Source organism: Salvelinus sp. IW2-2015, linkage group LG4q.1:29 (assembly GCF_002910315.2).
Source record: "Salvelinus sp. IW2-2015 linkage group LG4q.1:29, ASM291031v2, whole genome shotgun sequence".
NCBI lineage: Eukaryota > Metazoa > Chordata > Actinopteri > Salmoniformes > Salmonidae > Salvelinus > Salvelinus sp. IW2-2015.
In genome coordinates this window covers 24,212,059-24,237,864 of record NC_036842.1, presented here as the reverse complement: position 1 = coordinate 24,237,864, position 25,806 = coordinate 24,212,059, and the positions used below count along the sequence as shown (strand labels likewise).

Genomic DNA, 25,806 nt, shown 5'->3' with positions numbered 1-25,806 from the left:
GGTCTGAATACTTATGTAAATGTGATATTTCAGTTTTTTATTTTTAATAAATGCGCAACATTTTCTAAAAAGCAATTTTTGCTTTGTCATGATGGGGTATTAAGTGTAGATTGATGAAGAAAAAACACATTTAATTAATTTTAGAATAAAGCTGTAATGTAACAAAATTTGGAAAAAGTCAAGGGGTCTGAATACTTTCCAAAGGCACTGTATGTATAATGCTTTATAACGTATTTTATAATGCCTTATAGGGCCTTATTGGAGCCAAGGGCCAAAGAGGACATATTGGAGAACCGGGCGAGAAGGTAAGACTCAAGTATGATTGCTGACTATTGTTCCTTTATTACTGAATTAGTCACACTGAATTAAAGTCATCCCCAGTCCCCAGTCTTCACTGGTCTAGATTATTATTTGGAATATGCTGCCCCTTAGTGGAAAGAGTAAGTACTATGAGAGCTGAATGCCCTGCTTGTACAGTTCACATCAGTTTACATCAAATGTTTTTTGATTGTCTTTACTCATATTCCTGTAATGTTCATGTATGCATTTTACTGAAGGCTTTTGTGTGGATAGCCCTCTCTATTGAGAGCTTAACATCGGAACTTTGTGTGTCCTGTAGAGCTCTATTGGTTTACCAGGCCGTCCCGGTTATGTTGGTCCACCAGTAAGTGTTTCTCTCGCTGTATGTGCCCAAATAGCACCCGTATTCCCTTTATAGTGCACTATTTTTTTTACCAGAACCTTATGGGCCCTGGTCAAAAGTAGTGCACTAAATAGGGAATAGGGTGCCATTTAAGATGCGCACACGGTCTCTTTTCTTTCAAGCTGCCTTTTTTGGTTTGCCCCCTAATTTTCACCCCTTTGACATACTTTGTAAAAGGTCTAACCCTATGTCTGTCTTTTCTTCAGGGGCCTCAGGGAGTCAGAGGGGCCACAGGCTCCGAGGGAAACCCTGGACCTGATGTGAGTGACCCACAGTAACAAAACTACACCTTGTGTCAGATTTACAGATTCAAACATACTTTAGGGTGTTATTCATCGGTAATTGAGTGTGTCACTGACATGTGTTTGTGACTCTCCAGGGGGAGGCTGGGTTTGATGGGACTCCAGGGCCTCCTGGGACAGTGGTGAGTAGACAGCAAAGAAGTCTGTCCCTTCCATACACTCTTAGAAAAAAGGGTACCAAAAGGATTCTTTGGCTGTCCCCATAGGAGAACCCTTTTTGGTTCTAGGTAGAACCCTTTTGGGGTCTATGTAGAACCCTCTGTGGAAAGGGTGTTACATGGAACCCAAAAGGGTTCTGTCTGGAACCAAAAGTGTTATTTCTACCTGGAACCAAAAGGGTTCGTTCTACCTGGAACCAAAAAGTGTTCTTCAAAAGGTTCTCCTGTGGGAACAGCCGAATAACCATTTAAGGTTCTAGATATCACTTTTTTTCCCTGAACTACATGTATGTATTCCAACATACAGTACAGCACAATATCATAATGGGCCCCAATTCCTAATGCTATGTCACTCATACCATATCATATCACTCAGTGTGTATATTCTTGTTTTGCGTAGGGAGCCACTGGTTTCACAGGCCGTGTTGGCGCTCAGGGAGTTAACGGCTCACAGGTGAGGGGACATTTTGACCCCAGGAGATGAGGGTCTTCCCATTTTTTTTTATTTAACTACTTTACTGGTAGCTCTTTCTGAATATGTCAGCCTTCACCAAAGGTAGCCTGCATTTACCTTCTAGGGAGAGTTGGGGCCTGCTGGAGTCATCGGCCCCAGAGGCCCCCAGGTAAGAGGAGACGTTTGCTTGTTGTGTTTTCTTGCCTAAAGTTGGGTCACATTTAACAGAACTCTATGCTCGTAACACTATACGGGAAATATTACACGCATACTATACACATGTTTTAAAATGACCTGTTTTCTGTTTATTTCACCAGGGACCCCAGGGTTTAAATGGCGAGAGTGGGCCTCCAGGACTCAGGGGAATCCAGGTCGGTCTCACTCAGCTGCACCGTAATGTTCTGTACCTTGGGACCAGATCCCTAACTTGAGACCAGATGATTGACTAATGTATTTGGAAACATACCTTTTTCAGAGGGATTTCTCACCATAATAATATATAATATCTGGAGTTAAAGATCATCTGTACTGTTTTCATATTTTCACAGGGACAGCCTGGGATGAGTGGTGCCCTTGGTCCGAAAGGTGATCCTGTAAGTCTCTCCTCTCTTCTCTCGTAAAGTTAATTCTGCTCTAGTAAATAAACGACTATAAATGTCTCTCTCCAACCCCCTCTTTTCCTTCCTTTCTCTGTCTTCCTCAGGGGCCTATGGGGACAATGGGTATCCGGGGTGAGCCAGGGTTCGATGGGCCCATGGTGAGTAGCATAGTACCCAGTGGACTGACCACCTAAACCCCACTCTTCCTTCCAGAGACACACACACATAGCAACCTCACAGTACCCCCATCTGTCACTTAAAGCTAGAATCCTTTTTGAAACAATAACAAAGTGGTTACCCCGCCAGTGTTTTGGTAAAAAGCTGAGGGAAAGGCCTAGAGAGATGTAACCACTTTAAAATTCATAGACAGAGCTATCGATGCAAGTACTGACCATCCATTATATCAAAATTATAGTTTCATTATTTTTTTTAGGCTATACAGTGTTTGTTTACATTTACTGTACATTGTTTACAAACATAGTAAAGCAAGCTTATATTTTGTGTTCTGATGGGGTAATAAATTGAACTAAGCTGTTGATGTATTTATAAGTTGTATGTAGCAACTAAGGATTCCAGTTTTAAGTCACAGCATTAGGCTACTGATGATACTACTCGGTGTGTATCCCATTTCCTACATATTGAAGCTTCTATGTGTTGTGGAGCACTGATCTTAGCTAATGGATGAAAGCTCTATCCTCAAGCTGTACGGTCACCGGATAGCCTTACCCTCTAGCTTAAGAGAGTAACTCAAATATTGTGACGAAAATATTTCTCAAACTATTTTTAGTGGCAAATGACAAGACTATAACTGACTAAATAGACCCAGAAAAAAATAAAAATGAACTAAAATTATTTTTCATTTCAGTTCACTAAAATGAGATCTGAGTGGTTCCCAAATGTGTTATTGTCCCGTACCCCTTCAAGCGTTCAACCTTCAGCTGCGTACCCCCTCTAGCACCAGGGTCAGCGCACTCTCAAATGTTGTTTTTTGCCATCATTGTAAGCCTGCCACACACACACACACACACACACACACACACACACACACACACACACACACACACACACACACACACACACACACACACACACACACACACACACACACACACACACACACACAATACAATACATTTATTAAACATAAGAATGAGTGTAAGTTTTTGTTACAACCCGGCTCAAGGGAAGTGGCAAAGAGCTCTTATAGGACCAGGGAACAAATAATAATATAATAATAATCAATCAGTTTGCTCTTTATTTAGCCGTCTTACATATTAAACCTTATTTGTTCATCAAAAATTGTGAATAACTCACCACAGGTTAATGGGAAGGGTGTGCTTGAAAGGATGCACATAACTCTGCAATGTTGGGTTGTATTGGAGAGAGTCTCAGTCTTAAATAATTTCCCACACACATCTGTGCCTGTATTTAGTTTTCATGCTAGTGAGGGCCAAGAATCCACTCTTATGTAGGTACGTGGTTTCAAAGGGCATCAGTGTCTTAACAGCGCGATTTGCCAAGGCAGGATACTCTGAGCGCAGCCCTATCCAGAAATCTGTCAGTGGCTTTTGATTAAATTAAATTTTCACAGAATTGCTTGTTGCAAGTTCGATGAGGCTGTCTTGTTCAGATATCGGTAAGTGGACTGGAGGCAGGGCATGAAAGGGATAACGAAACCAGTTGTTTGTGTCGTCCATTTCGGGAAAGTACCTGCTTAATTGCGCACCCAGTTCACTCAGGTGCTTTGCTATATCACATTTGACATTGTCCGTAAGCTTGAGTTCATTTGCACAATAGAAATCATACAATGATGGAAAGACCTGTGTGTTGTCCTTGTTAATGTAGACAGAGAAGAACTCCAACTTCTTCATCATAGCCTCAACTTTGTCCCGCACATTGAATATAGTTGCAAAGAGTCCCTATAATCCTAGATTCAGATCCTTCAGGCGAGAAGAAACATCACCCAGATAGGCCAGTCGTGTGAGAAACTCGTCATCATGCAAGTGGTCAGACAAGTGAAAATTATGGTCAGTAAAGAAAACTTTAAGCTCGTCTCTCAATTTAAAAAACATGTCAATACTTTGCCCCTTGATAACCAGCACACTTCTTTATGTTGTAAAAGCGTTACATGGTCGCTGCCCATATCATTGCATAATGCAGAAAATATACGAGAGTTCAGGGGCCTTGCTTTAACAAAGTTAACCATTTTCACTGTAGTGTCCAAAACTTATTTCAAGCTGTCAGGCATTCCCTTAGCAGCAAGAGCCTCTCGGTGGATGCTGCAGTGTACACAAGTGGCGTCGGGAGCACACGCGTTACCACTCCACTATGTCTCCCTGTCATGGGAGACATGGGCGCCATCAGTACAGATACCAGCACATCTTGACCACCAAAGTCCATTTGATGTTACAAGGCTGCCCAGTACTTAAAAAACAGCCTCTCATATTGTTCTGGTTTCCAGTGGTTCGCAGAAGAGAATGTCTTCCTTAATTGACCCCCCATAAACGTAACGGACATATACCAGGAGCTGTGCCAGGACCGCCACGTCTGTTGACTCATTCAGCTGTAACACATATAATTCACTGGCTTGTATGCGAAGCAATAATTGTTTCAAAACATCTCCTGCCATGTCACTGATGCATCGTGAAACAGTGTTGTTTGATGAAGATATTGTCTGTATAGTTTTTTTTTGCCTTTTCTCCCAGCATTGTCCCAGCCATATCCACGGCAGCAGGAAGAATTAAGTCCTCCACAATAGTATGGGGCTTGCCTGTCCTAGCCACTCGGTAGCTCACCATATAAGTCGCTTCTAGCCCCTTCTTATTAATGATATCTGTTGCTTTTATACATGTCTTACTACTCGAAAGTCATCTTTATTCGCGCTTATTTTTCAAATTGTCATGTTTCGTTTCTAAATGTCTGCGCAAGAGTGAAGGTTTCCTGCGAGAATGTAACGGTTAATGTGATTCGATGTTAATTATTTGACTAGGCTACCTGTATTTGACATTGTGTTGTTATTTCGCTAGATGGTTTAATTTTATTTTTGGCAGTGAAACGAGGCTACTCAGGCGGAAAAAAAATCACCCAAATGTATAGCCCTGTTGGAAAATATAAATGTATTCTTTGAAAATGTGAGGAGAAAACGTTTTCAGTCTAGTCAGTTTACATTGTCAGTCAGTATGGCTGAAGTGTGGCTATAGATTAGACAATGAGATCATCATGAAAGGGAAGATTTAGTGAAATATTTCTGGAGTTTTGGAGCCATGATGTGATAGGCCTCCATGTCTATCTACTTGAAGCAAGAAAATCTAACTAAAAGGAACTAACACTTCAATCCCTTCTCTGTCATTCTTTGATTGAAGGGACCACTGGGAACACAAGGTCCAAAGGGTTTCCCTGGTATTACTGTAAGTATTAGTACTGCTTCTGCGTTTTACTGAAATACATTTTGAATTAGATATAATACATTGTTGTATTGTCCTTAGATTGATTCAAAACACTTTGAAGAATCAGGTTGCATGCTTTTCAACTACTTACTGTACCTGCAGTCCTCTGACTCCTCTCTGACCTCCACAGGGTAAGAGAGGACCAGACGGGGACAAAGGGGACCCTGGACCGAAGGGGGAGAGAGTAAGAACCCAGCCTCTGGAGACCTGTAGACATTCAACAAAACTAAAACTCTTGATTCATACTTTTTGACATCTTAATTATGAGTGACACATTTGTCTTCTCTCTCTCTCGTTCTATCTCTCAGTGTGTTCAGGGTGCTTCGGGCATTCAAGGGCCCCAGGGAGAGAGTGGTCCTAGTGGCTTCCCTGGCTTTATAGGGCTCAAAGGTCAACCTGGCACTAAAGGCATTGGGGTAGGTCATCTCCCTGCCTTATCACTGTATCTACAGTTATATAGACTGCTACTTTACCACTGGAAGACTGATGGATTTTGTGTCTCCTCTTTTAGGGGGAGAATGGAGAAACTGGCCCTCAGGGAAAACTGGGCAGAGATGGGCTGAAGGTCAGAGAAGACTTAAAAAATGAATGCATTATAGTGAAAGGAACATTTAGATTGTCATTCTTTCATCAGCCTGCCTGTTAAGATTGGTCAAAATGATGATAAAACTGTGGATTTCATGCCCTAAAATGTGTGTCCCAAATGGCACCCGATACCCTACAGTATATAGTGCACTACTTTGAGTCCTGTAGGAAGTGCCATTTGGGAAACAGCTGTAGTCTCATAAAAAAATTATGTTTCTCTGAAGGGGAATAGGGGACCAGATGGGCGCAACGGCCAGCCTGGACACAGAGGGACCAAGGTAGGACACTCTCCTATTGAATGTGTTTATGAGGGTTGGAAAATTCTAGTAACTTTCATAAAATGTCCATGTTATCCAGAATTTCTGGGATTTGGATTTTTGTTCAACCTTAGTATTTAGTAAAGCGTGATTTTAGTCCTGCTCTTGATATTTGAATGGTATCCTTATTGGCACTGCCTTCTTCTACCCAGGGTCGCATCGGACAGAGAGGGCATGATGGCCAGCCTGGTTCACTGGTAAGCACATACCATGCACAGACAAACACTAGTGGAGCCATCTACTTGATCAATTTGCGTTGCAAAACACATCAATATTTTTGACAAATCAGATATACAGTATACACCTCAATGGGCAACATCTGTGATTGTCAGAACAGCAGATCTGTGGTGTGTGTGCAGATAAGTGGCAAAACACTTAACACTAACACTTCTGCTTGGTGACGAAGAGTATCCAAGGCTGTATGGGCTTATCTAATGGAGCTGACTAAAAGCTAGTGTGAATTATCCTCCATCATCCCACTATTGACCCCCCCGGCCACATTGGTGAATACTGTAGGCTGCTGAATATTACGTAATCACAGTACACTTATTATGAGTGTGTGTGTACTTGTCTCCAACAGGGTTTGCCAGGCCCACTTGGGACAGAGGGACCAGAAGGAAAGCCTGGTACACAGGTTCCCATTCTATATCATATTTCAAAACCATGATCACACCCCTGAAGACACTGAGCTTGTATACAGTGCCTTGCAAAAATATTCACACCCATTGGATTTATTCACATTCTGTGTTACAAAGTCAAATTAAAATGGATTTAATTGTGTTTTTTTTTGTCAACAATCCACACAAAATACTCTGTAATGGGGGGTGGGGGGTACTGTCACGCCCTGGCCGGGTATGGTTCTCAATCAGGGACAGCTGTCTATCGTTGTCTCTGATTGGGAACCATACTTAGGTAGCCCTTTTTCCCTCCTTTCGTTGTGGGTAGTTAACTTTGTTTGTGGCACATAGCTCTTAAGCTTCACGGTTGTTTTGTATTGTTTATTGTTTTTGTCGGCGTCATTTCTAATAAAAGGAATATGTACACTCACGACGCTGCGCTTTGGTCTACTTCATTCGACGGCCGTGACAGAACTACCCACCACAAAAGGACCAAGCAGCGTGGTAAAAAGGAGGACTGGACATGGGATGACATCCTGGACGGCAAAGGATCCTGGACACGGGAGGAGGTCCTGGCCGGAAGGGATCGCCTTCCATGGGAACAGGTGAAAGCAGCCAGGAAGGTGTTGGCAGCTGGTAAAGGGGCCCATTGTTACGAGGGAACACGGCTAGCAAGGAAGCCCGAGAGGCACACGGGGAGATTGGCGGAGTCGGGTTATAGACCTGAGCCAACTCCCCGTGCATACCGTGGCGAGCGTCGTACTGGTCAGGCACCGTGTTATGCGGTGGAACGTGCGCGTTCATAGCCCGGTGCGCTACATTCCGGCTCCCCGCATTGGACGGGCTAGAGTGAGCATCCAGTCGGGACGGAAGGTGCCGGTTCAGCGCATCTGGCCTCCAGTGCGTCTCGACGGCCCAGGATATCCTGCGCCGGCTCTGCGCACTGTGTCTCCGATGTGTCTGCACAGCCCAGTGCTTCCTGTGCCAGCGCCTCGCATCTGCAGGGCAAAAATAACCATCCAGCCAGGACGGGTTGTGCAGGCTCTACGCTCAAGACCTCCACGGCCCAGTGTATCCTGTGCCTGTCCCCAGAACCAGGCCTCCTGTATGTCTCCCCAGCCTGGTGAGCCCTGTGGCAGCTCCACGTACCAGACTGCCCATACGTCTCCTCACTCCAGTGATGATCCATGGCACAAAGCCTCCAGTGATGATCCATGGCACAAAGCCTCCAGTGATGATCCATGGCAAGAAGCCTCCAGTGATAATCCATGGCACGAAACCTCCAGTGATGATCCATGGCACAAAGCCTCCAGTATGATCCATGGCAAGAAGCCTCCAGTGATGATCCATGGCACGAAGCCTCCAGTGATGATCCATGGCACGAAAGTCCAGTGATGATCCATGGCACGAAGCCTCCAGTGATGATCCATGGCCACGACAGCCTCCAGTGATGAAGCCTCCAGTGATGATCCATGGCACGAAGCCTCCAGCGACGGTCCCCGGTCCGCGGGCTCGCGACGAGGGGGCCCGGTTCGGGTCGGCGATGAGGGCCGCACCAGAGGCGCCACAAAGTGGGGTGAGCCAGAGGTGGAGCGGGGTCTACGTCCCGCACCAGACCACGCACCAGATAGATGCCCACCCAGACCATCCCTATAGGTTCAGGTTTTGCGGCCGGAGTCCGCACCCTTGGGGGGGGGGGGGGGGGGGGGGGGGGTGGGGGGGGTACTGTCACGCCCTGACCTTAGAGAGCCTTTTTTATGTCTATTTTTGGTTTGTTCAGGGTGTGATTTGGGTGGGCATTCTATGTCCTTTACTTCTATGATTTTGTGTTTCTATGTTTTGGCCGGGTATGGTTCTCAATCAGGGACAGCTGTCTATCGTTGTCTCTGATTGGGAACCATACTTAGGTAGCCCTTTTTCCCTCCTTTCGTTGTGGGTAGTTAACTTTGTTTGTAGCCCTTAAGCTTCATGGTTGTTTTGTATTGTTTATTGTTTTTGTCGGCGTCATTTCTAATAAAAGGAATATGTACGCTCACCACTCTGCGCTTTGGTCTACTTCATTCGATGGCCGTGACAATTAATCTATTCATAATTCTTCAAGCTCTGTCAAGATGTACGGGATCATGGCTAGACAATAATTTTCAAGTTGATTTAAGTCCAAACTGTAACTTGGCCACTCAGGAACATTCACTGTCTTCTTGGTGAGCAACTCCAGTGTAGATTTGGCCATGTGCTGTAGGTTATTGTCCTGGCGAATGGTGAATTCCTCTCTGAGTGTCTGGTGTAAAGCAGACTGAAGCAGGTTTTCCTCTAGAATTTTGCCTGGGCTTAGTTCCATTTCTTTTTATCCTGAGAAACACCAGTATTGTCTGTCAAGCATACCCATACCATGATGCAGCCCACACCATCTTGAAAATAGGGAGTGATGTGTTGTGTTAGATTTGCCCCAAAAATAAGACTTTGCATTTAGGCCAAAAAGTGTGTTTCTTTGCCGTGTTTATTCTGTATATTTGTATTCTTCTTTTCACTCTGTCATTTAAGTCATTTGTGGAATCACTACAATGTTGTTGATCCATCCTCAGTTTTCTCCCATCACAGCCATTGAACTCTGTAACTCTGTCAATCACCAATGGCCTCATGGTATTTATATTTTATTATGGATCCCCATTAGCTGCTGCCAAGTCAGCAGCTACTCTTCCTGGGGTCCAAACAAGATTAAGGTAATTACATACAAAATAAAACGGTACATCACACAACACATTATTACACACTACTCTACCACAACATATCTTCAAAAATCTATAATACAGCAATATAACAATATTTAAATGTACGTGTGTGTGTGTGTACAGTGCGTGTCTTAGCATGTGTGTGGAATGTGTGTGTGTGTGTGTGTGTGTCTCTTCACAGTCCGCAATGTTCCATAAGATGTAGTTTTATCAGATTTTTAAATGTGATTTTACTGCTTGCATGAGTTACTTAATGTGGAATAGAGTTCCATGTAGTCAAGGATCTATGTAGTACTGTGTGTTTCCCATAGTCTGTTCTGGACTTGGGGATTGTGAAGAGACCCCTGGTGATGTGTCTTGTGCGGTATGCATGGGTGTCTGAGCTGTGTGCTCGTCATTTAAACAGACAACTCAGTGCTTTCAAGATGTCAATGCTTCTCACAAAGACAAGTAGTGATGCAGTCAATCTCGCCTCTACTTTAAGGAGAGATTGACATGCATGTTATTGACGTTAGCTCTCCATGTGCATTTAAGGGCCAGCTGAGCTACTCTGTTCTGGGCCAACTGTAATTAGCTTATGTCCCTCTTTGTGGCACTTGACCATATGGCTGGGCAGTAATCCAGGTGCGACAAAACTAGTGCCTGTTGGAATTGTTTTGTTAATAGTGATGTCAAGGAAGCAGAGCATCATTTTATTATGGACAGACCTTTCCCCATCTTAGCTACTGTTGCAACTATTTGTTTTGACCATGACAGTTTACAATCCAGGCTTACTCCAAGCAGTTTAGTCTCCTCAACGTGTTCTATTTCCACATTATACATTACAATATGTGGTTGAGGTTTAGGGTTTAGTGAATGATTTGTCCCAAATACAATGCTTTTAGTTTTTTGAAATATTTAGGACTAGCTTATTTCTTGCCACCCATTCTAAAACTGACTGCAGCTCTTTGTTAAGCGTTTGCAGAGATTTCACTTGCTGTGGTAGCTGACATGTATAGTGTTGAGTCATCAGCATACATAGACACACAGGCTTTACTGAGTGCCAGTGGCAGGTCATCAGTAAAGATTGAAAAAAGCAAGGGGCCTAGACAGCTGCCCTGGGGAATGCCTGACTCTACCTGAATTATGTTGGCAAGGCTTCCTTTAAAGAACACCCTCTGTGTTCTGTTAGACAGGTAACTCTTGATTCACGACATAGCAGGAGATGTAAAGACCTAACACACTTACTTGTGAAGACATCCAAACTATGAAATAACACCTATGGAATCATGTAATAATCAAAAAAGTGTTAAACAAATAAAAAGATATTTTAGATTTTAGATTCTTCAAAGTAGCCACCCTTTTCCTTGATGACAGCTTTGCACACTTTTGGCATTCTCTCAACCAGCTTCACCTGGAATGCTTTTCCAAAAGTCTTGAAGGAGTTTCCACATATGCTGATCACTTGTTGGCTGTTTTTCCTTCACTCTGCAGTCCAATTGGGTTGAGGTCGGGTGATTGTGGAGGCCAGGTCATCTGATGCAGCACTCCATCACTCTCCTTCTTGGTCAAATAGCCATTACACAGCCTGGATGTGTGTTTTTGGTCATTATCCTATTGAAAAACAAATGATAGTCCCACTAAGCCCAAACCAGATGGGATGGCGTATCGGTGTGGTAGCCATGCTGGTTAAGTGTGCCTTGAATTCTAATTAAATCGCAGACAGTGTTACCAGCAAAGCACCCCCACACCATCACACGTCCTCCTCCATGCTTCACGGTGGGAACCACATATGCGGAGATCATCCGTTCACCTACTCTGCGTCTCACAAAGACATGGCGGTTGGAACCAAAAATCTCAAATTTGGACTCAGACCAAAAGACAGATTTCCACCGGTCTAATGTCCATTGCTCGTGTTTCTTGGCCCAAGCAAGTCTCTTATTATTATTATTGGTGTCCTTTAGTAGGGTTTTTTTTCTCAGCAATTTGACCATGAAGGCCTGATTCACACATTCTCCTCTGAGCAGTGGATGTTGAGATGAGATGTGTCTGTTACTTGAAGTCTGTGAAGGATTTATTTGGGCTGGAATCTGAAGTGCAGTTAACTCTAATGAACTTATCTTCTGCAGAAGAGGTAACTCTGGGTCTTCCTTTCCTGTGGCGGTCCTCATGAGAGCCAGTTTCATCATAGCGCTTGATGGTTTTTGCGACTGCACTTGAAGAAACTTTCAATGTTCTTGACATTTCTGGATTGACCATCAAGTCTTAAAGTAATGATGGACTGTCATTTCTCTTTGCTTATTTGAGCTGTTCATGCCATAATATGGACTTGGTCTTTTACCAAATAGGGCTATCTTCTGTATACCACCCCTACGGTACCTTGTCACAACCGAACTGATTGGGTCAAACACATTAAGAAGGAAAGAAATTCCACAAATTTACATTTAACAAGTTACACTTGTTAATTGAAATGCATTCCAGGTGGCCACCTCATGAAGCTGGTTGAGAGGATGCCAAGAGTGTGCAAAGCTGTCATCAAGGCAAAGGGTGGCTCTTTGAAGAATCTGGTTACTACATGATTCCATATGTGTTATTTCATAGTTTTGATGTCTTCACTATTATCCTACAATGTAGAAAATTGTAAAAATTAAGAATAACCCTGGAATGAGTAGGTGTGTCCAAACTTCTGACTGGTACTGTATATTTTTATAGCAGCAGATTAACAAAACAGCTCCCACAATCTTCTTATTATAATTTTCTTTCAGCTAATCGTCAGTCATTTGTGTATGTACTGGACATGTTGAGTGCCCATCCCTATTAGTGTGATGAAAGTTGTTGTAAATTTGTTTACTGTGGAATAGCACTGTATCTGGTCAAACACATTTCTTTCCTAAATTTGGCTAAGGGTTGGTAACAGGTTGATTGGTCAGCTGTTTGAGCCAGTAAAGTGTGCTTTGCTATTATTGGGAATTACATTTGCTTCCCTCCAGGCCTGAGGGCACACACTTACTTGTAGGTTTAGATTAAAGAGATGGCAAATAGGAGTGGCAATAATATTATAGTCCACTATCATCCTCATTAATTTTCCTTCCAAGTTGTCAGACCCAGGTGGCTTGTTCATTGTTGACAGACCACAATACATTTTTCACCTCTTCCACACTCACTTTACTGAATTCAAAATTACAATGCTTGTCTTTCAAAGTTTGGTCAGTTACGCATGGAGGTGTAGGTTCATAATTTGTTGTTGGCATGTCATTAAAGTAGTATCTGTGGGTTTTGTGATAAATGAGCCATCTAATTCAATGAATGATGAAGCTGAGCTCGCCTTTTTGCCCAACATTTCATTTAAGATGCTCAAAATCTTTTTACTATTATCCTTTATATCAGTTATCTTAACAGTTTTTTTCTTCTTTTTATTTAGTTTAGTCACACGATTTCTCAATTCACAGTATGTTTACCAATCGGCTGTGCAGCCAGACAGTGTGTTATGTTGGATGGGGAGTGTCGCAGCACAGCTATTTTCAAGTCTCTAGAGATGTTCGATCGGGTTCAAGTCAAGGCTCTGGCTGGGCCACTCAAGGACATTCAGAGACTTGTGCTGAAGCCACTCCCGCATTGTCTTGGCTGTGTGCTTAGGGTTGTTGTCCTGTTGGAAGGAGAACCTTCGTCCAAGTCTGAGGTCCTGAGCGCTCTGGAGCAGGTTTTCATCAAGGATCTCTCTGTACTTGTCTCCGTTCATCATTCCCTCGATCCTGACTAGTCTCCCAGTCCCTGCCGCTTAAAAAATATCCCCACAGCATGATGCTGCCACCACCATGCTTCACCTTAAGGGTGGTGCCAGGTTTCCTCCAGACGTGACGCTCTGGCATTCAGGCCAAAGGGTTCAATCTTGGTTTCATCAGACCAGAGAATCTTGTTTCCCATGGTCTGAGTCCTTTAGGTGCCTTTTGGCAAACTCCAAGCGGGCTGTCATGTGCCTTTTACTGAGGAGTGGCTTCCATCTGGCCGCTCTACCATAAAGGCCTGATTGGTGGAATGCTGCAGAGATGGTTGTCCTTCTGGAATGTTCTCCCATCTCCACAGAGGAACTCTGGAGCTCTGTCAGAGTGACCATCAGGTTATTGCTCACCTCCCTGACCAAGGTCCTTCTCCTCCAATTGCTCAGTTTGGCCGGGTGGCCAGCTCTAGGAAGTCTTGGTGGTTCCAAACTTCTTCCATTTAAGAATGATGGAGGCACTGTGTTCTTGGGGACCTTCAATGCTGCAGTAATGTGTTGGTACCCTTCCCCAGATCTGTGCCTCGACACAATCCTGTCTCGGAGCACTGCGGACAATTCCTTCAACCTCATGGCTTGGTTTTTGCTCTGACATGCACTGTCAACTGTGGGACCTTATATAAAAAGATGTGTGCCTTTCCAAATCATGTTCAATCAATTGAATTTACCACTGGTGGACTCCAATCAAGTTGTAGAAACATCTCAAGGATGATCAATGGAAACAGGATGCACCTGAACTCAATTTCAAGTCTTATAGCAAAGGGTCTGAATACTTTTTATGTTGTATAAATGTATAAATAAAGTTTTCGCAAAATGTGGAAAACGTCAAGAGGTCTGAATACTTTCCAAATGCACTGTATTTGCCCATCCTTTTACATCATCCCTCTCAACTATAAAATATTTCAATTCCTCATCAATCCACAGGGACTTCACAATTTTTACAGTCATTTTCTTAATGGGTGCATGCTTTTTAGTAGCTGGAATTAGCAATTTCATTAAGTGAAGCATTTGGTTGATCCTCATTACACACCACAAACCAACAAATATTCTTTACATCTTCAACATAGGAATCACTACAAAACCTTGTGTATGATATCTTATACACTATATTAGGCCTAGCCTTTGGAACCTTGTTTTGTTCTCGATATGGCTACTATATTATGATCACTATATCCGATGGATGTGGATACTACTTCAGAACAGATTTCTGCAGCCTCGGTAAAGATGTGATCAGTACATGTACATTATTTCATTCCTGTGCAGTTTATAAATACCCTGGTAGGTTGACTGATAACATGAACCAGGTTGCAGGCACAGATTACAGTTTGAAGCTTTTTTTTTAAGTGGACAGCTTGATGAAAGTCAGTCAATATGTAGGTCACCCAGAAAAAAATATACCTCTCTGTTGATATCACATACATTATCAAGCATTTCACAGATACTGACTGTTAGCACTTGGTGGTCTATAGTAACTTCCCACAAGAAGGAATGAAAACTCCCTAGGGAGTTTCATTCCTGTCCTGCAGCTCAATTCAGAAGGACAACTGTATATTTGATGTGTCTGGGTGGTTTAATACATAACCCACAGCATAATTATTAACTTAACCATGTTTAAAGAGATATTCAATGTCTGATTTGTTATTGTTAACCATCTACCAACCACTTCCCTTCTTCATGAGGCTTTCTAAAAAGCTCCCTAGTTTTGTAGTTGAATCTGTGCTTGAAATTCAATACTTGACTGGGGGACCTTACAGATGTTGTGTGTATGGGGGACAGAGAAAGGGTTAGTCATTCAAAAATCATATCAACCACTATTATTTCACACAGAGTGAGGTCCATATAACTTATTATGTGATTTGTTAAGCCAAATTTTTACTCCTGAAGTAATTTAGGGTTGCCTGAACAAGTTTTTGCAAGGCACTATGTATACATAGAGCAATGTCACAAAATAGATCTCAAGTGTATTTTGTCAGGTTTTTTCCCCTGTCTGTACTGCATACTGATGTAGGATCTTAATTGTATCACCCTGTTGCAGCAGAACTTTCCTGCAATGCAGGACATTTAAAACTGTTAGTGTTCTTGAGGTTTAAAAAGGCATCTGAAGTTTGTAATTTCCACTTTGAAATTTCAGACTTGATTTTCCCTTACAAAAAATGTTGCACCCCCTATTTTTTCTCATGAATTATAATCCACATAATACTTCACATTTCCTGCTGCTGCAGGATTATTTTTCTGCTGTAGCAAACTGGCAGAAATTAACATCCTACATCTGTATATTGACATATAATTGAGAAAATATTTGAAAGATTGCTCAAGGAAATTATTAGTGTAATCAGAAAGGATTCTTGTAAAATGTCCCCTGAGTAGGGTTGAGAAATTCTGTTAACTTTCCCAAAATTGTTAATTCTGTTAACTTTCCCAGTTTTCCAGAATTCCCAGTTGGGGGAAATTCCTGGAAGTGCAAATTTTGCAAACATACTCCTGAGAGTTTCTGTATATACAATAGCTGGACAACTGTAGTCATTCTGGTTCTGAACAGCAGATGGCAATCTTCACAACCCTGCTCAATGTGACAGATTCACAAATGATTGTCATTGTATGTGGGGAATTTTTAACTTTAATTAATCACCCATCAACTTCAACCTCATATCATTACATTCTAAAGTTAATATGACAAGATTAATGAATTTGTGTCCTTGTTTAATGTGTAGTTATGTAGTTACTGTAGTTGTTAATGGTTAGCCCTGTGTGTCTTCTTCACATTAGTGCTTGTGTATACAATATGACCTCTGTTGGTGTGTATTGAGTTGACACTTGTTTCTCATGTGTTACAGGGTCTCTCTGGTTCAGTGGGAATAACTGGCGATAAAGGCCTAAAGGTACAGTACAAGCAGATACTGTAACAGTATGCATAGTCTTATCATGGAGACAGAAACACAATACAGTGGTTCACTTAAAGGTCACTATGAAACTACTGAACAAAAATATCAATGCAACATGCAACAATTTCAACGATATTACTGAGTTACAGTTCATATAAGGAAATCAGTCAATTGAATGAAATGAGGTTCTATGAAATTAATGAATAAGACCCTAATTTATGGATTTCATTTGACTGGGCAGGGGCGCAGCCAYGGGTGGGCCTTGGAGGGCATAGGCCCATCCACTTGGGAGCCAGGCCAACCTGGGGAGCCAGGCCCAGCCAATCAGAATAGTTTTTTTCCACACAAAAGGGCTTTATTGCAGAGAAATACTCCTCAGTTTCATCAAATGTCCGGGTAGCTGGTCTCAGACAATCCCGCAGAGGAAGAAGCCGGATGTGGAAGTCCTGGGCTGGCGTGGTTACACGTGCTCTGTGGTTGTGAGGCAGGTTGGATGTACTGACAAATTCTCTAAAATGACGTTGGAGGCGGCTTATGATAGACAAATTAACATTCAATTTTGGCAACAGCTCTGGTGGACATTCCTGCAGTCAGCATGCCAATTGCACACTCCCTCAAAACTTGAGACATTGTGTTGTGTGACAAAACTGCACATTTTAGAGTGGCCATTTATTGTCCCCCGCAGAAAGTGCACCTGTGTAATGATCATAAGCTTCTTGATATGCCACACCTGTCAGGTGGATGAATTATCTTGGCAAAGGAGAAATGCTCACTAACAGGGATGTAAACTAATTTCTGCTCACAATTTGAGAGAAATAAGGTTTTTGTGCGCATGGAACATTTCTGTGATTTCTTTATTTCAGCTCATGAAACATGAGACCAACACTTTACATGTTGAGTTTATATTTTGGTTCAGTATAAGTTACTCTAAGAACTTCTCATAGTTACTCAGTCTCATAGTGACCTTTATGTTTAAATTCATTGGTTGGCGAATTATATAATTCTCCAAGCTCAGCTATTTTTGGGCGGGCAGTGCAAGGTAGCAAATATAAACACCTTATCACATTTATAGGACACCCCTGGATTATATGATCGGTTTTATATGATTTCATGACCAGGCAATCACTACAAATGCAGACAAGGCCAAACATTTTAATAGGGCAGAAAAGTACCTGCTACTGAGCTAGTTAAAGATATCAGGTGTCTCTCCATACTTGTAAACGGGAGCAGTAAAAGGTTTAGGAGTATGAGGGGGTAGGTCAGGGATATTGCATCATCACTACACACACAGGCACACACACACACACCTGTGCATTCGCACACACACTCTCATATAAACATATATTATGTGGGATGTGGATAATATAATATGAGGAGGCGTGAAAGTGGTTTGTACCCCAGTTAGTCACCTGGCCAGTGTATTGTATTACAACCTCTGCTATATAATATAGACTCATACCCAGGCAGAGAGAACAGTGAGGGGGACAGGGAGACAGGAGTAGGAAGCAGAGGAAGAGGGATAACTAAGAGAAATATTTGTGGCATCTGGGCAATATGACCAATAATGATCAATTTGAAAAAGTTATGTGCCATCTACATATCCATTAATACCTGTAAATAGCTGAAGGTTCTTCATTGATTTAATGTCCTTTGCAGGAACATTGGTACAGTTTTACTCCATTGTTGATGTTTACATCATTAAATTGGGTGCAGTTAACCTCTGTACATAACCAGAGACACAATTACTCAATAGCCCCGCATATATAATCATAATTACAAAGTCATTAATCGGTAGATTAAACAACTGTAAGCAAAAAAATAATAAACTAAATTAAACACTGATGTGACTCACAGCGTTGTTCATACATCTTAATTTGATTGTAAGTATTCGGATTTGTTTTATATTAGCATTTTAATGGTTCTCATTGACTGGACCCATGCGATAAGCCCCCTTCTCTTCTTTCTTACTCTCTCTATCATTCTCTCATCCTCTACTCTTACTCTCTCCATCACTCTCTCACCTTCTTTGTCCTTCATCCAGGGATTCCAGGGCATTGCCGGAGAGCCAGGTCCAGATGGCCGTTCAGGCCCGCTGGTGAGTCTAGCATGAGTAGACAGCACTATTGCAACCAATACTGATTTAGTGTTGGGGACTTAGGCCATCATCACACAGAGTGCAGTGTGACTGACTACTGTCCCACGACAGGGCCCACCTGGACGGACAGGACCAACAGGTATCCCTGGGCCACTGGGAGAGAGGGTAAGTGACACATTTAACATGGATGTGATAGATGTGATTCTCAAATAGGACAGGTTTGAACCGTGTGTGTGTGTTGCTGTCTCTCTGCCTCAGGGCTTCACTGGGAAGGAAGGTGTGGAGGGACCCCAGGGGCCAGTAGGCATGTATGTAAGTGATGCTTCTGTAGGGCCTACAGGGCAAGGGGTTTGACCGACACACTGACAATGTCTCTGTTTGGTATTTTTGACTGATGAAACTGCCATGTCATCCTGTGTGTGCAACTTAGCTTATTTATATTACCAGTCCTGTGTTTCTCGTCCCCCAGGGTTTCCCGGGTAGCATGGGAATGCGTGGCACAAATGGTCACACCGGACATAGGGTAAGGACACAGCATTTGAGTCATGTAATCAGTGGACATTACTCCAAATGGCCATCCCAGGCCTGTGGGCCTCAATTTATACCAACAGCATCACATTGTGTATTTCCTTTCAAATGTGTAATGGTTGGTGTGGTGGACTGTGTGTTGGTGTCCCAGGGGGAGACTGGTGTAAGAGGCCTGCCTGGTCTTACTGGGAAGCCTGGACCTCCAGTAAGTAACTGTGCTGTCATTAACAAGTCCACATACAGTATGTGACAAGTCCTTGTAGACAACTTCATTGAGTCTGGCATTAGTTTAAATTATGGGTGTATTGAGCCTGTTCAAACGGGGCTGTATTTTATAGGGTGTATCAGGACCTCCTGGGGATAGAGGCCCTCCAGGACCTCAGGTGAGATCAACAGGAATCACATACCAGAACTACATTTCCTAAATATCTTGAAAAATCAATCTGCATTGTAGTCCATGCCTTTGCCTATCAATGGTGTCTCTGGGTTTTCTCCTCAGGGTCGGCTAGGGGATCTGGGACCCACAGGGCTAGAGGGCCCACAGGTAAATTACAGCAGAACAGGCCTTTTCACTACTCCCTCAGCAGTTCTTATAGATCCATGCTCTATACACTGCCAATATATAGTTAGTCTTGCTTGGCTAGACCAATGGTGTAGACACAATACACAATGGGAACAAGACTAATAGATGAAGCTACTCACCTGTCTGTGTGTTCCAGGGCCCCTCTGGTCTGCAGGGCTCAAATGGAGCCACAGGGAAGCCGGGACCAAGGGGAAGCAGGGGGCCTCCGGGGCCACAAGGCTCTAACGGACCAGCAGGAATCCTAGTGGGTACTACTTTGCAGACACTGCTCTCTTCTCCTCTAAACAACCTCTGGGGACTGTAACCTCTGTACACACTAAAAAGTGTGTAATGGTTTTATATAGTGCCAAATAAGGGTTCTTTGGCTTGTCACCATTTTTGGTGCAATATAGAACCCTTTTTTGAAGGCTCTATAAAAAAAGATGCTCATAAAGTTTTGAATGGAAACCTTCATGGCTCTATAAAGAACCATTTTATAAGGTTCTACAAATAACCATGAAAAAAAGGTTATTTAAAGCACCAAAAAAGGGTTGTAACCATCTCAATGGTTCTACAAATAACTTTTTGAACATCCATACAGGGTTTTGTATTCTGGTTAGCCATATTATATTGTTAAAATTCCATAGGTGTCTGGAATGGCTGGGGGTCCCTGAGGAGAGAATTGAGAACCACTGATTTAGTCAACAGTTCTCAATTGACACAAGGCCTTACGTTAGTCTTTCACAAGACACTGTTACTGACCATGCTCATATTTAACATGTAATGACATAACACAACAGATTAGATCAACTGGAATGACACTCTCACTCACAGTTGCACAAAAAGAGCTGTGAGCAAATCGTGCCCCAAAATATTCGAATGAGCTGCCACGCCTACGTTTTAAATATCACTAAAAGATGCAAGAACACTTTTCTGAATGGCAAATAACCATTGAACGGCTCAAAGTATTCTTTGAGTCATTATGGTTCCACATAAAACCATCTCCCTTACCAAAGAACCCTTGAAGAACCCTCTTTTCTAAGTGTGTAGAACCACTATAGAACCTCCTAAACTCCTAGACTATCGGACATTACGTCTCTGATGCCTGTTGGATGCATTTTATGTCAGGGTTCAGTGGGTGAATTCAATCAATTTATTTGTAATTTATTACATGGCTTATGAATCGTAGCCCTTTGGATGCTTATTTGGCATGGCTTGGGATGCCAAGCACAGCCCTTTAGCTTGGACATTTATATTCATCATTGTCACAGTTGTAAACATGTATACAGTACCAGTTAAAAGTTTGGACACACCTACTCATTCCAGGGTTTTTCTTTATTTGTACTATTTTCTACATTGTAGAATAATAGTGAAGACATCAAAACCACAAAATAATACATATGGAATCATGTAATAACCAAAATATATATTTTATATTTGAGTGCAACTACATCTGCGACCCTGTGCATGTGGCTAAATAAAAATGTAATCTGTGTTCCATTGTGATGCTTTGTTGTCCTCCTTTTTAAACCTTATGTGGTCCATCCCCAGGGAATGACAGGTGCTGGTGGACTAATTGGACCAGCGGGGGAAAGAGGAGAAATGGTAAGTACAGCAATTGAAATAGATGATAATGATATGTCTAGGGTTGCAAAATTCTGGTAACTTTCCCAAAATGTTCCAGGTTTTCAAGAAATCCTGGTTAATCCTGGTTCCTGCTTATTCCCTACTGATTTGGGAATGTTACCACAATTTAGCACCCCTAAATACAGTTGAAGTTGGAAGTTTACATACACCTTAGCCAAATTTAATCCTAGTAAAAATTCCCTGTCTTAGGTCAGTTAGGATCACCACTTTATTTTAAGAATGTGAAATGTCAGAATAATAGTGGAGAGAATGATTTATTTCAACTTTAATTTATTTAATCACATTCCCAATGGGTCAGAAGTTTACATACACTCAATTAGTATTTGGTAGCATTGCCTTTAAATTGTTTAATTTGGGTCAAAAGTTTTGGGTAGCCTTCCACAAGCTTCCCACAATAAGTTGGGTGAATTTTGGCCCATTCCTCCTGACAGAGCTGGTGTAACTGAGTCAGGTTTGTAGGCCTCCTTGCTCGAACACGCTTTTTCAGTTCTGCCCACAAATTTTCTATAGGATCGAGGTCAGGGCTTTGTGATGGCCACTCCAGTACCTTGACTTTGTTGTCCTTAAGCCATTTTGCCACAACTTTGGAAGTATGCTTGGGGTCATTGTTCATTTGGAAGACCCATTTGCGACCGAGCTTTAACTTCCTGACTGATGTCTTGAGATGTTGCTTCAATATATCCACATAATTTCCCCACCTCATGATGCCATTTATTTTGTAAAGTGTACCAGTCCCTCCTGCAGCAAAGCACCCCCACAACATGATGCTGGCACCCTCGTGCTTCACGGTTGGGATGGTGTTCTTCGGCTTGAAAGCCTCCCTGTCACGCCCTGACCATAGAGAGCCTTTTTATTCTCTATTTTGGTTAGGTCGGGGTGTGACTAGGGTGGGTGATCTAGTGCATTTATTTTTATGTTGGCCTGGTATGGTTCCCAATCAGAGGCAGCTGTTTATCGTTGTCTCTAATTGGGGATCATATTTAGGCAGCCATTTCCCCACTGGTTTTTGTGGGATCTTGTTTCTGTGTAGTTGTCTGTGAGCACTGCCTAGCTTCACGTATTGTTTTTTTCTTCTTTGTTGTTTTTGTGAGTTTCATTTGATTAAACATGGGGAACTCTACGTACGCTGCGCCTTGGTCCGTTCATTCATTAGACGAGCGTGACACTCCCCCTTTTTCCTCCAAGCATAACGATGGTCATTATGGCCAAACAGTTCTATTTTTGTTTCATCAGACCAGAGGACATTTCTCCAAAAAGTACGATCTTTGTCCCCATGTGCAGTTGCAAACCGTAGTCTGGCTTTTTTTATGGCGGTTTTGGAGCAGTGGCTTCTTCTTCGGCCTTTCAGGTTATGTCGATATAGGACTCATTTTACTGTGGATATAGATACTTTTGTACCTGTTTCCTCCAGCATCTTCACAAGGTCCTTTGCTGTTGTTCTGGGATTGATTTGCACTTTTCGCACCAAAGTACGTTAATCTCTAGGAGACAGAACGCGTCTCCTTCATGAGTGGTATGACAGCTGCGTGGTCCCATGGTGTTTATACTTGCGTACTATTGTTTGTACAGATGAACGTGGTACCTTCAGGCGTTTAGAAATTGCTCCCAAGGATGAACCAGACATGTGGAGGTCTACAATTTTCTTTCTGAGGTCTTGGCTGATTTCTTTTGATTTTCCCATGATGTCCAAGCTGTTTAAAGGCACAGTCGACTTAGTGTATGTAAACTTCTGACCCACTGGAGTTGTGATACAGTGAAATAATCTGTCTGTAAACAATTGTTGGAAAAATGACCGACTTGCCAAAACTATAGTTTGTTAACAAGAAACTTGTGGAGTGGTTGAAAAACTAGTTTTAATGACTCCAACCTAAGTGTATGTAAACTTCCTACTTCAACTGTATGTGTAATCTAGCAATTTGTGATGTGTGTTAAACCACACTTTTTTGGAAACTCACAGGGTATGCTGGGACCTTCTGGTGATCTAGGTCCTCCTGGACTGGATGGCGAACAGGTTTGTAGGACACCCTCCGAACAGGAACTGTGGTCTCAGCCAGGTGAGTTTTCTGACAGTTCTCTTCCATTTCCTGTTTCCAGGGCACTCCTGGCCAATCGGGGTTGGAGGGGCAAACAGGAACGAATGGGGAAAAGGTTGGTGATAGTGACACTATGATGCCTAAACAAACACCTAGAGATATATTTCACCATCTTTCACTTCTCACTACTTCTTCTACTTCATGTGTATTCCAGGGAGACCTAGGGCCTTGTGGGAAACTTGGTCCTCCAGGGCAGCCTGGAGTTCAAGGTCTACAAGGGCTCAAAGGGTTACAAGGCGCTCCTGGACCAATGGGAAAAGAGGTGAGCACCGTCACCTGCCTATGGCATTGGACATCTACTGTACATACCTGAACCATCACCTGTAGATTCTCACATGTGTACCTAGTACACATCCATTTACCCAGGCATCATACACACAACCAGACCATACACATACAGTATACTCAGCAGTGTACAGTAATTCAAGAGATGTCTCCTTTGGTTCTCAGGGTGATGTTGGACCTCTTGGCGATGCTGGTGGTCCAGGTTCCAAAGGGGAGAAGGTTAACAAACACTGACTTTTCAGCACCCAGTGATTTACATATTTAAGCCATCAATATAAATGTGCTGTGTGTACAGTATATTGCATATCTATTCATTGATTAACATTTGTGCGTTATTATTATTGACAGGGCCATATAAGTGGTGGTTGTGGTTACAAACAAGTTGAAATCTGGTTGAAATAAAGTAATTACAAACAGGTTAAAATCTTGTTGAAATAATGACATTACAAATGGGTTGAGATCTGGTTGAAATAGTCATTACAAACGGGTTGAAATGTGGTTGAAATAGCATCATTACAAATAGGTTGAATTGTGGTTGAAATAACCTCATTACAAACAGTTAAAAATTTGGTTGAAATTACGTCATGGTGATGTCTGACTGACATTGCTGTTATTTGCAGGGTGATGTGGGGTCTCTGGGGCCCACAGGGTGGGAGGGTCCATGGGGGACCTTGGGGGAAAATGGGGAGAAGGGACCAAAAGGAGAGAAGGGCCACATCGGACTTATGGTGAGTGCCCAGATGCCAATACATAATGAGCTGCACATTCTAGTTTATGTTTTGAAACCATGAAACGGAATCAACTGAAGTGATTTTCAATATGATTTTTGAGACGTGGCTTTGGGTGATCAATTTGATGACTGGTACATCACCTCTGTTCTGTATCCACCAGAGTCAGTCAGGATTCATGGGAGAAATAGGACCTGCAGGCTTGTCAGGGCTACAGGTGAGTCAGGAAGTGACGTGTTTTTTTGACCAGCATCCGTTACTATATATGTCACTCAAAGTTTAAAAAAATTGTTGACATTAACTGGCATTGATCAATGTCCACTTTTGCACATATTTTTTCCCAATAGGTTAGACTTCTCTGCTCTGTTAGGCCCTTTCTCGATTCATTTTTCCTCGACTCCTCACACCCACTTTTCTTGCTTCTTTCTCAAAACCCATTGGAAAAGAAGGCCTTAAGTGAGGGACCTTGAATCTTCTCCTCCAGAATGGTTGAGAAGGAAGCAAGGAGATAGGATGCAAGGAATCGGGGAAAGCAGGTTTGAGATGAGTGTTGTCAGGATGTACAGTGATCCGTTGGTCTCTTCTATTTCTTCCCAGGGTATTATGGGCCCTAGGGGGCCTCCAGGGTCAGATGGACCTCAAGGAGAGAAGGTAATATCTTGATTCCCTCGCCTGCACACCAAATGGAGGAGCAATTCAGGATAGGGAAATTATAAATGCTTCCATCTATAATTCCAATTTGTTTTCTCTGTCTCTTTCTCCCCAGGGGGAGTCTGGGCCTAGCAGAGCCATCGGACCTCAAGGCAAAACAGGACCTCCGGTAAGAGTCGCTTCATAACCTAATTACTATAGTACTGATACTGTGTCCATGGTGAATGGCATTATCCATTTGTCCTTTTGGTCTGATTTCATGTTGTCTTGTTGTTGTATTCTAAGGGGGTGGCTGGAGTTCAAGGAGTCAGAGGTGACACAGGGAAGCCAGGACCACAGGTCAGTGTCTCACTGTCTCTTAGACCACGGTCTAGTCAAGTCAGCCATGTTCCCAGTGATTCTCCTACGAATAACATCGTCCATGTGCTGGTGTGGTATCTATTGCAGGGTCCAGTAGGGAAGGTTGGGCCTGAGGGAGACTTGGGCCATAAAGGTAAGCCAGGACTAGATGGAGAGAAAGGGGAGCCAGGGGGACCAGGCGAGCCAGGAGAACAGGTGAGCCCATTCAGTGTTGCAGTCAGTTTGGCCCCTAAAGCAAGTCCAATGTTCAGGGGAAATAGACAGTACCCCATTTAACGTCTGGTTTTATTATGAATATCATTTTCAAAATA

At 42.7% G+C, this 25,806-nt stretch overlaps 1 protein-coding gene across 2 annotated transcripts in view; it reads left to right on the top strand.

The window, feature by feature from the left end:
- Positions 1 to 25,806, top strand: part of LOC111961706 (collagen alpha-2(I) chain) — a 96,876-nt gene that overhangs the window by 59,803 nt on the left and 11,267 nt on the right. For both annotated transcript variants that reach the window (XM_023984167.2, XM_023984166.2), the window contains exons 14-49: positions 252 to 305; positions 620 to 664; positions 910 to 963; positions 1,083 to 1,127; positions 1,564 to 1,617; positions 1,742 to 1,786; positions 1,935 to 1,988; positions 2,166 to 2,210; positions 2,321 to 2,374; positions 5,579 to 5,623; positions 5,793 to 5,846; positions 5,971 to 6,078; positions 6,174 to 6,227; positions 6,472 to 6,525; positions 6,717 to 6,761; positions 7,145 to 7,198; positions 16,499 to 16,543; positions 18,588 to 18,641; positions 18,753 to 18,806; positions 18,900 to 18,953; positions 19,111 to 19,164; positions 19,321 to 19,374; positions 19,508 to 19,552; positions 19,669 to 19,713; positions 19,889 to 19,996; positions 21,283 to 21,336; positions 23,336 to 23,389; positions 23,473 to 23,526; positions 23,626 to 23,733; positions 23,922 to 23,975; positions 24,377 to 24,484; positions 24,648 to 24,701; positions 25,082 to 25,135; positions 25,251 to 25,304; positions 25,421 to 25,474; positions 25,583 to 25,690. In XM_023984167.2, the coding sequence (XP_023839935.1) occupies positions 252 to 305; positions 620 to 664; positions 910 to 963; positions 1,083 to 1,127; positions 1,564 to 1,617; positions 1,742 to 1,786; positions 1,935 to 1,988; positions 2,166 to 2,210; positions 2,321 to 2,374; positions 5,579 to 5,623; positions 5,793 to 5,846; positions 5,971 to 6,078; positions 6,174 to 6,227; positions 6,472 to 6,525; positions 6,717 to 6,761; positions 7,145 to 7,198; positions 16,499 to 16,543; positions 18,588 to 18,641; positions 18,753 to 18,806; positions 18,900 to 18,953; positions 19,111 to 19,164; positions 19,321 to 19,374; positions 19,508 to 19,552; positions 19,669 to 19,713; positions 19,889 to 19,996; positions 21,283 to 21,336; positions 23,336 to 23,389; positions 23,473 to 23,526; positions 23,626 to 23,733; positions 23,922 to 23,975; positions 24,377 to 24,484; positions 24,648 to 24,701; positions 25,082 to 25,135; positions 25,251 to 25,304; positions 25,421 to 25,474; positions 25,583 to 25,690 (2,133 nt within the window). The remainder of the gene's footprint in view (positions 1 to 251; positions 306 to 619; positions 665 to 909; positions 964 to 1,082; positions 1,128 to 1,563; positions 1,618 to 1,741; positions 1,787 to 1,934; positions 1,989 to 2,165; positions 2,211 to 2,320; positions 2,375 to 5,578; positions 5,624 to 5,792; positions 5,847 to 5,970; positions 6,079 to 6,173; positions 6,228 to 6,471; positions 6,526 to 6,716; positions 6,762 to 7,144; positions 7,199 to 16,498; positions 16,544 to 18,587; positions 18,642 to 18,752; positions 18,807 to 18,899; positions 18,954 to 19,110; positions 19,165 to 19,320; positions 19,375 to 19,507; positions 19,553 to 19,668; positions 19,714 to 19,888; positions 19,997 to 21,282; positions 21,337 to 23,335; positions 23,390 to 23,472; positions 23,527 to 23,625; positions 23,734 to 23,921; positions 23,976 to 24,376; positions 24,485 to 24,647; positions 24,702 to 25,081; positions 25,136 to 25,250; positions 25,305 to 25,420; positions 25,475 to 25,582; positions 25,691 to 25,806) is intronic.